At 44.2% G+C, this 10,014-nt stretch overlaps 1 protein-coding gene across 2 annotated transcripts in view; it reads right to left on the bottom strand.

Annotated features, from left to right (window-relative positions):
* Nucleotides 1-324: 324 nt before the first annotated feature.
* Nucleotides 325-10,014, bottom strand: part of ZFP64 (ZFP64 zinc finger protein) — a 30,025-nt gene continuing 20,335 nt past the window's right edge. For both annotated transcript variants that reach the window (XM_030211828.1, XM_030211829.1), the window contains exon 6: nt 325-1,628. In XM_030211828.1, the coding sequence (XP_030067688.1) occupies nt 337-1,628 (1,292 nt within the window). In that variant the 3' untranslated portion in view covers nt 325-336. The remainder of the gene's footprint in view (nt 1,629-10,014) is intronic.

Here is a 10,014-nt window from a genome sequence, read left to right as displayed (position 1 = left end):
ATATGTTTTAACAACATTTTGTATGTGTATTAAAACTTTTCCAACAAGCACAAATCAGTTGTACATGCATAAATTCATGTTTATGTGCATACAATCGATCTTGCATGCACGAAAACTTTTAAGGCCCCTAAACAGATCAAAAGCATGCTATCAAGTGCACATCCTTATTATCTACGTTCAAGAGAGATTTCTACTGCTGAAAGCATCCAGAGGATCATTACTGACAGGAGACAACTGGCAAAAACAAGCCTCTTTTGATTTCAGTTGATTTACCCTACCATTTAATACAATAACAGCCACTGTAATGTGAGCAAAAGGCTTTGTTTTATTTTTAAATTAATCTGGTATAGAGTCCGCAGGACACAGCAAAGTGGGCTGGGCTTCATCCCGAATGATAGACCAGGCCAGCTTAGGGACTTCTGCATGAGATGAGGCAGAAAAAATGGGAGGGGGCGCTGAACTTGATGTGGATACAGTGATATTTCCTCCTCCGTCACTAACCACTGTCACTTCTGTGGCTCCCTCCTGTATTAACGCACTGAGACCATCCAGGCTGGAGCAGCTGATCGCTGTGTTAGAGATGAGCATCTGGTTTCCCATAGATTTCACACCCGAGACTGAAGCTGGGGTGGAAATCAGTGTCTGGTGCAGAGAACTGCCAACAGTTGGGTCACTGGTGGTGAGAAGAACAGTTTGCTGCTCAACTGAATTTGCCTCTTGCTGTGATCCCACGGGCTGAGCCGATGCCACCAACCCAACGTGCCGCAGAATTTCCAGCTGGTTGCTGGAAGCCATGTCCTGTTGATTCGGACTCACTAAACCGGAGGGCAGTGGATTCAACGGTGCATTAGCCTGGGACACCTGGTGACCCACAATGACCTTGATTATGCTTTCACTGTAGGATGTGTCCTGACCGGATTGAAGTGGAACTTCAAGATGTCCGACATCAACAGAAGCGTTAGACTCCCTACTTGGATCCATCTGAAGCTGTAAAACAGTCAGTTCTGAATTTTTAGCATCCCGGCACTCACTGTGTTGCTTTCTGTGGCTCCGCAGTGAGTCCTCTCTGACAAACGAGGCATCGCACGAGTCACAATTAAACGCTTTCTTAGCATCCAGCTTGGCCGCTTGGCGAGAGGTGACCAGTTTTGGTAGGTCTCCATCTTTCTTCTCGGTTGTCAGCTTCTTGGCTTTCACCTTGTCCCGGTGCGTCTTTTTCATGTGTGTGGTTAGGTTGCTCCGCTGCTTGGTATCAAAACCGCAGAACTGGCACTTGAAAGGGCGCTCAATGGAGTGGATTCTCTCGTGCACCTTCAAAGCCGCCTTGTTGGAGCAGGAGTAGCTGCAGTCCAGGCACTTTACTGGCTGCTCGGGCTGGTGGGATCGCACGTGCAGCCTCAAGCTCATCTTGTTCCCGCACTGGAAGTTGCACTCCGGGCACTGCACTGTGTTTTCCGAGCCATGCTTGATGCGCACGTGAGATTTCAGGTTGCCCTTCATGGCACAGTGGAACTCACAGAACTCACACTTGTACGGTTTCTCACCCGAATGCACGCGCATATGTCTCTTCAGGTCAGAGTTGATTTTGAACTTGGCAGTGCAGAGCTGACAGTGAAAAGGTGCATCCCCTGTTGAAAAAATATCTCTTGAATTAGACTGTTCACATAAAAATATTTAGAGGCCTACTATAGGGTTCATTTCCTTCCATTTCCCTCTCCAGAAACATGTCAAAACAATTATCCAACATAAAACATTTAAGAAAACCAGTGAACACTCAGTTCCAGTGATTCCCTATGGCACATTATAAATGGGTACAACTTTATTCTGTCACACAGATATAGCTGGAATAAGATTTCGTTCAAACCCTTCCCCTAGATTGATACGTCTAGGAAGGAAACAATTCCAATAGTTAAAGGTGCCCCATTAATATGGATTATTTCTGGAAACAGCACCCCATGAAGACAGTTACTCTATGTCTCAGCTGTTAGCATTCCTTCTTACTCATGCACTCTTAATCCAACGTGTGCATAGAGCTACCAACATACAGGATTCAGACCAACACTTGTACTCTTACCAAGATTCAACACACACAGAACGTAAGTCATATACTAATAGGGTCCTCAACCATAACGTTTTCGCTTAACACTGAAGGAAACAACTAACCAACTTTCCTTCTTCCCCCATCTCCTGCTCCTCAAATTATCAGGCTGTTCTGTCCTTACTTAATTTTGTGAATCAAAGATCTTCATCTTCTTAGGCTGGGCATGGAATCATCTTAAGACCATCGTTCAGCTCATGACGTTGTAGTAAGACCACCGGGGCTGTAACACTGTTTCTTTTCCATAAGCTTACAATTATCGTAAAGATCAGCTTGTATATTACACTGTGAGGGGCATTTTCGATACGACGTCTAAGTCCGACTTTGGACGTTTTGCAAAACAACGTCCAAAATATGAATAGGAAAGAAGGTCATTTTCAAAAAAGAAAAACGTCTATGTGTTTTTTTTTTAATACTGTTTAGAGCAAGGTTTTGTGATTTGGACATTTTGTTTTTTGAGCCATTTTCAAAAAAAAAAAAACAAAAAAACAAAAAAAAACAAATGTCCAAGTGCAAAACAAAATCAAGCCATTGGGATGTAGGAGGAGCCAGCATTTTTAACAGACTGGTCCCCCAGACATCCCAGGAAAGCAATAGGGCACCCTAGGGGGCGCTGCAGTGGACTTCATAAAATGCTCCCAGGTACGAATCTCACCATTGCTCCCTTATCTTGTCTGCTGAGCCCCCCAAATCCACTACTCCCAACTGTACACCACTACCATAGCCCTTACAGGTGAAGGGGGCACCTATATGTGGGTACAGTGGGTTTCTGGTGAGTTTTGGAGGGCTCACAGTTTCCTCCACAAGTGTAACAGGTAGGGGGAGGTATGGGCCTGGGTCCACCGATCTGCAGTGCACTATACCCAGCACTAGACTACTCCAGGGACTTCATGCTGCTCTAATGGACCTGAATATTACATCTGAGGCTGGCAAGTAATGTTTTAAATCACATTTTGGGGGAATGGGAAGGGATTAGTGTCCACTGGGGGAGTAAGGGGAGGTCATACCTGATTCCCTCCAGTGGTCTTCTGGTTATCCAAATGTGGATTTATGCCACTTTTTGGATGTTTTTCTCTTTTGAATATGAGCTCCTGTGTATCATTCCACCTGATCTCAGATAGCTCCATGTGCTCAGTCTTAGGAAGTGGGAAACTCATCTAGAGAAATCTGGTGAAGGTTATTCCTACTTTTTTAACAAGTCGTATGGACTATTGTAATGTTCATTTTCTGAGGTTTTATAAAAATCAGCTTTTTAGACTACAGCATGTCCAGAACGTGGCAGTGAGAGTACTGTTGGGTCTTAAGTTATCAGATTCGATGTTGCCTGTACAGGACACACTTGCACTGGCTCCCTGTGGTTTACTGTATATTAAAGGTGTGGTTAAGCCTTTTAAGGTGTTGTTTTTGGAAGCTCCAGCTGCTTTGAAATTGTTGTTGAGGAGGTATGAGCCCACAAACGTACCTCCGTTTTCCCAGGATTCTTTGCTGTAAGTATCGAGTGTTATCTAGAAGAAGGTTTTTTTCTTGTTTTACCCTGGGACAGTGGAATGTGACTACTAGGGAGCTTCTTGCAGGGTTTAGTTATCCTGTTATTTGCAATGTCTGTACGACCTGGCTTTTTCAAGAAGCCTTTTGCTTGTTTGCATTATTTTATGTCCGTTGTATATATTGCATTTTACTGTGAGTATAAGACCTGGCTATTTTAGGAAGTATTTTAATTGTTTGCATTATTTTAGGCTACAAGCTTTATGTACTGTTTTACTATGAGCTGATCTGATTATGTATGTACTTTTGTAAGACACCCGGACCTTTTTAAGCAGGTGCCTCAAATATTATAATAAATAAATAAATACTAACCACATGAACTGTGTAAATTTTCAGGGCTCTTCACGTACCTAAATGAATATTTGTAGATCCTTCCCAAACGTAGGAGCGTGCAGGACGTCAGGACTCACAGAAACAGAATCCAGATCGGCGAACGTGCCGGACTCGGAGACCGGTGCTGAAGAGGACTTCAGCTGGCGGGGGTTGGGTCCTCCGCCAGCAAAGGTACCTGGCGGTGGCGGGGGAAGTCGAAAGGGACGGAGGAGGGGCGGCGCCGCCAGGGGGGGATCAAAAGTGGCGGGGTATCGGCAGTGCCAGGAGGGCTAAAATGTGCCCCCTCACCTCCGGCTCTACACCCCCCCCCGCCAAAGTCTGGCTACGCCCCTGCTGTATGCCTTCTCCTGCTTTAGACTTAATCCTACCCACCCTACCCCTCTACCCACCCACCCCTAGAGTGACATGTCTTATATAACCTCCCTATCAACCCACTCATTACTTTACCTCACCCATTTCTATTCTTCTATCACCTTCTCCCACTACTCCAACCAGAGTTACACCTAATCACACTGACCACCCTTCAACATCTTCTGTCCTTCTGTGACTGTTCTCTTGTGCTTGACTGCTTAAATATTTTAAATTTAAATGCTTTACTTTTTGTCTATTAGATTGTAAGCTCTTTGAGCAGGGACTGTCTTTCTTTTGTGTTTGTACAGCGCTGCGTACACTTTGTAGCGCTCTAGAAATGTTAAATAGTAGTAGTAGTAGTATACCAGTACAATAGCCCTTATGTCTGTAGGTGTCACCTATATGTGGGTACAGTAGGTTTTTGGCGGGTTTGGAGGGTTCACACTTTCCACCACAAGTGTAACAGTTATGGTGGGATATGGGCCTGGGTCTCCTTCCCCACAGTGCACTGCACCAACCACTAGGGCTACACCAGGGACCTGCTTGTTGCTCTAACAGGACTGAATATAACACCTGAGGCTGTCATAGAGGCTGGTATGTACTGTTTCTTTCACATCTTTGGGGGTGGGAGGGGGTCAGTGACTACTGGGGGAGTAAAGAGGGTCATACCTTAATCCCTCCAGTGGTCATTTATTGCATTTGTACCCCACGTTTTCCCACCTATTTGCAGGCTCAATGTGGCTTACAGAGTGTGGTAATGACAAAGTCATGACAGGATATTGGAAACAATCAAAAGTAAACAGAGGATAGATGAGGGATTAGAGAAGATGGAATCTTTGTGTTTTGTGTCTTTAAGGGTTCTTTTTGTAGGCTCTATTGAAGAGATGTGTTTTCAGAGATTTGCGAAAGTTGCTGAGATTGTCCATAGTTTTTAGGGCTGGGGGTAACCCAGTCCATATCTGTGTACTTCTGTAGGAGAAGGTAGTGGCGTATGCCTGCTTATATTTAAGTCCTTTTACAGCTGGGGAAGTTCAGATTGAGGAATTTGCGGGCTATACTGTAGCCCCAGACGTTTTGGTTTCGTTCTATTATGGCAGAAAAACGTCCAAGTGTTAGAAGCACCCAAATCCTGCCCCAACACGCCCACTTGTGATTTCAACACACTGCCGACGAACTGCACAACAAAATGTTTAAAAATGGTTTTTGAAAACAGCGATTTGAATGTTTTGGCAAGCAAAACGTCCGAATGTCAATTTCTGCCATTTTTTTGAACATTTTTCTGTTTTGAAAATGAGCCCTAAAGTCTCCCCCACAGCTGTGCAATAGCATGCCACGTGCCAAATTGTTCTAGAATGGGTGGATGTCACTGGTTGTGCATGTGGAGCGATGGCAGGTAGTATGTCAGTACAGTCTTAAAAACAGGGAAATAACGTCTCTTGGCCAACTGCACACCTTTCTGTGCACCATTCAGGGGCGTAGCTACTACGGGGCCACGGGGGCCTGGGCCACCGTAGATTTGGCTCTGGACCCCCCTGCCGATGACCCTCTCAACCCCTCCTCCTGCCGTCAACCGGCCGTAGCTGTTGCCTACCTTTGCTGGCGGGGGACCCCAAACCCCGTCAGTTGAAGTCTTCTTCCTTCGTTTTGTTTCTGAGTGTGACGTGAAGGAAGTCAGACTCAGAAACAGAACGAAGGAAGAAGAGGACCTCGGCTGGCGGGGGTTGGGGTCCTCCGCCAGCAAAGGTAGGTGACAGTGACGGCGGGTGGGCGGGTCGAGAGGGTCGTCGGCGGGGGGGGGGGGGGGGTCAAAGTTGTTGGTGGTGGTGCTGGCGGCGGCGGGGGGTGTCGGCAATGGCGGCGGGGGGGGGGGGGGGGGGGGTCGGCGGCGCCGGGGGAGCTAAAATGTGCCCCCTCACCTCGGGCTCTGGACCCCCGTCCTGCCGAAGTCTGTCTACGCCCCTGGCACCATTTCCAAAATGCAAAGGGGAAAATGCAGACATAACTGTCCACATCACCAAAATAAAAGGCTGAAATAGGAAACTGCCTATGAGATGCAGCTTCTGCTAGACATGGCTTCCTTTGAACTGAAATACATCTGACTGTACTTTACAAGTGGTAATAATGAATTTACGTGTCTATGGGCCCAATCAGCTCACCAGGTACTCACTTGAGGGTAATGGTTTAGATTTACCATAGTTGACTGGGTCAGGTCTCATAATTTGGTTCCAACGGTCCCCTACGAAGTTTTCTATAAATCTCTCCCTGTTCTTGCTTCCAGGTGTACCAGGGCAGGATCACCAAGGATACAGAGCACAAGGAGAGAGAATGAAGAGAGATTTATAGAGACTATTACTTTTGGGAAAGGTGGCAGAGGGAGAGATTTATTGGAGAATCACTAGTGGAACGAACACAGTAAGGTCTTAAAAGCGCAGTCTGTCCAGCCAGTAACAAAAGGACCCAAAGCATCAGTGGCCTCCCAGTTCTCAGCTATGCTGCAAGTTTGTGTAGGTGGAGGTCACCTCAGACTAGGTGAATTTGGCAGCTGGTGAATGGTGTGGCCAGTAGGTAGGAAGAAGGTAATTTTGAAAGGATATTTTGCACTAACAGGGACAGCTATGGGATACCCATAAAAACAAATGATTTTCCACAGACACAAATTATGTACCATGTATATTTCACATAAGGTAGCAGTTATGGTGCCAAATCTTTACTATAGACTAGGAAGGAAAAAGGCCTCAAAGAGCTCCAGTACAATATCAATCCTCTAGAGCTAAACAGATCAATGAGACCAACTCTTCATCATCGGCCACCAAAAAACCTTCCAAAATTATATCAAATTGTATGTGCTTAACCAATCTTTCTTAATAAACGAGTGAGGCAGTGCGAAGAAAATGTGTGGCCATTTCAGAACCACTGTGATTAATGTTACCCAGTCGCCAAGACCCTGAAGCAGCCACAGCGCGAAACGCTGGCCATCGTTGGCTTGGGGACGCCTAAAAGGGTACAGACCACTCGATGTGGTAGGATGAGACTTCATCATCATTAGCACATACCACGGAGATGTTAAGTCAGCATGATGAGATCCTACCGCCAACAGCCAATACCACTAATAAGATAAGTGTTGATATTTCTCAGCTTTCCAGCATACCATAGCATATCAACAATAGCATATCGTAGCAGTTGGATAGAGTGCATGCATTTTTAGAATAATATTTGTTAGTGCAACCACATTCTGTGGATCGTTTATTAAGAAAGATTGGTTAAGTACATACAATTTGATATAATTTTGGAAGTTTTTTTGGTGGCCGATGATGAAGAGTTGATCTCATTGATCTGTTTAGCTCTAGAGGACTGATAATGTCCTGGAGCTCTTTGAGGGCTTTTTCCTTCCTAGTCTATAGAAGATTTGACACCATAACTGCTACCTTATGTGAAATATACATGGTACATAATTTGTGTCTGTGGAAAATCATTTGTTTATATTGTAAGTGATTAATTATTTCCACACCCAATTTGTAAATTGTTTAGTAGATACCCATAAAAACAACAAGAAAAAATGTCTTCCACATCCACATCTTTCCCTATATTTAAGTTTCAGTATAACATACTCTATGGATGTGTCACTTGGGGGTCAAGTCAATAAAGGGCACTGAAAATCTTAGGTGCCTAAAATTTGGGCACTCAGCTAGTATCCTATAAGCATGTTTGTGCAACCAACCTGTTACAGAAAACTAGCGTAAGTACGTAGTGTATAATTATGGTACAGCCAGAGACCCCCCCACTGGAATGGTGGCGGGCCCAGTCATAGAGCTCAGGCTGTTACAGACCTTGGCTGAGTCAGAAATCTGATGGCTGACATAACTGGGAGCTTACTGGAAAAGTATGGCCTAGTTTGTAGCCCAGATTGAGGCCTTAAAGTTAAGTTATTATAGTTACAAAGTGGAATTTTCTCTAATGTAAGTTAGAAAAACAAGTTGAGAAATAAGTGAGTCATAGCAGGTGCAAAGAAAATAGGGAACTAGCTGTTCAAGAGAGGAGGGAGACTTCCTGTGAGCAGGATTGTGGTCAGCTGGTGTGAGAAAGGAAAGGCGTAGCAAGATAGAAGCTACTCAGCATGAGCCAATCAGTGACAACCATGACATTAGCATAGATCCAATCAGGTATATCTACTGTCATATTATCCATATCCTGAGGGCATCTATAAAATCAGGGTATTTCCTGGTTTAAGAGAGAGAGACAAGGGTTGGCACTCTCTCTCCAAGGGAAACCAATGTGTCCAACAAAATTGACAAATTTCCTAGTTGCTTTCCCTTGTAAAACCTCTAATTGATAAAAGAAATTATAAAAGATTAGCAAATAATTAACACCTGTTTGTAGCTTATTATATTCCTATAATTAATTGATTGTACATGCCTGTTGTCAATCACTGATTTGACTTATACCTTAGCAAATAAACTCCTCATTCCAAATGATGATTTGTGGGCTTCACTTAATGATCAAAGGCTGTAAGTATAAATGCATTGTATAACTTGTAATCTAAATCCAGTTTGTCATAAGGCTGGTATCTTTTCCTTAGATCTAACATCTCCCTTAGAGGCAATAACTCCTTGATTACCCCAGTACTAGTGTTATTTAGAGATGGAGTCAGATTAAGGTCACTCTAGCCTTCTTGGGGGGGCTTGGGACCCCTTAATTCTCAACAGTAGTAACGCACCTAACTTTTGGCATGACCACTTATGCCATCTCTATTCCTGGATGAGGGGAGATATGATTGAGGTCTACAAAATCCTGAGTGGTGTAGAACAAGGAGAAGTAAATCGATTTTTTACTCATTCCAAAAGTACAAAGACTAGGGGACACTCGAAGTTACATGGAAATACTTTTAAAACAAACAGGAGGAAATATTTTTTGACAAATAGTTAAGTTCTGGAACTCTTTGCCGAAGGAGGTGGTAACAGCGGTAAGAGTATCTGGGTTTTAAAAAAGGGTATGGACAAATTCCCGGAGGAAAAGTCCATAGACTGCTATTGAGACAGACATGGGAAGCAACTGCTTGCCCTGGGATTTATAGTATGGAGTGTTGCCACAATTTGGGTTTCTGCCAGGTACTTGTGACCTGGCTTGGCCACTGTTGGAAAACAGGATACTCGTCTAGATGGACCATTGGTCTGACCCAATATGGCTACTCTTAATGCGGCAGTTGTGTGTGTAAATGTGAGGATTGCTAAAGCAGTGGGAATGCCCATGATTTGCCCGTGGGAAAGCCCTCTTTGTGTATGAGCGAGAACGCTTGGCTGCCCAGTTACAGAACAGTGCCTAAATGCACTCACCCATGTAACTGCCATTTTACCCACCGTTTTGGAGCTTAACTACCATTATCTCCTGTTTTCGCACTTAACTGATGGCACAACGTGGAGCTCATTTTCAAAACAAAAAAGTCTATAAAAATGTCATAAGGCGACAGAAGGACGTCTTTCTCTTAGAAACATCCAGTGTTGCAATTTTCAACACCCCGATTTTAGATGTTTTGCTCCACAGTTTGTCCAAATTTCAAGGGGGCATGTTTTGGGAGGGACATCGGTGGCATCAAAAGATAGATTTTTTTTTTGTGCAATAATGGAACAAAATGAAAACGTCTAAGGCCAAAATTAAGACATATTTGGCTAAACCACATTGTACCTGCATGT

Source organism: Microcaecilia unicolor, chromosome 8, assembly GCF_901765095.1.
Source record: "Microcaecilia unicolor chromosome 8, aMicUni1.1, whole genome shotgun sequence".
In the NCBI taxonomy this organism is placed as follows: domain Eukaryota; kingdom Metazoa; phylum Chordata; class Amphibia; order Gymnophiona; family Siphonopidae; genus Microcaecilia; species Microcaecilia unicolor.
The sequence above is the reverse complement of the archived record's forward strand: the minus strand, read 5'-3'. Positions and strand labels throughout refer to the sequence as shown.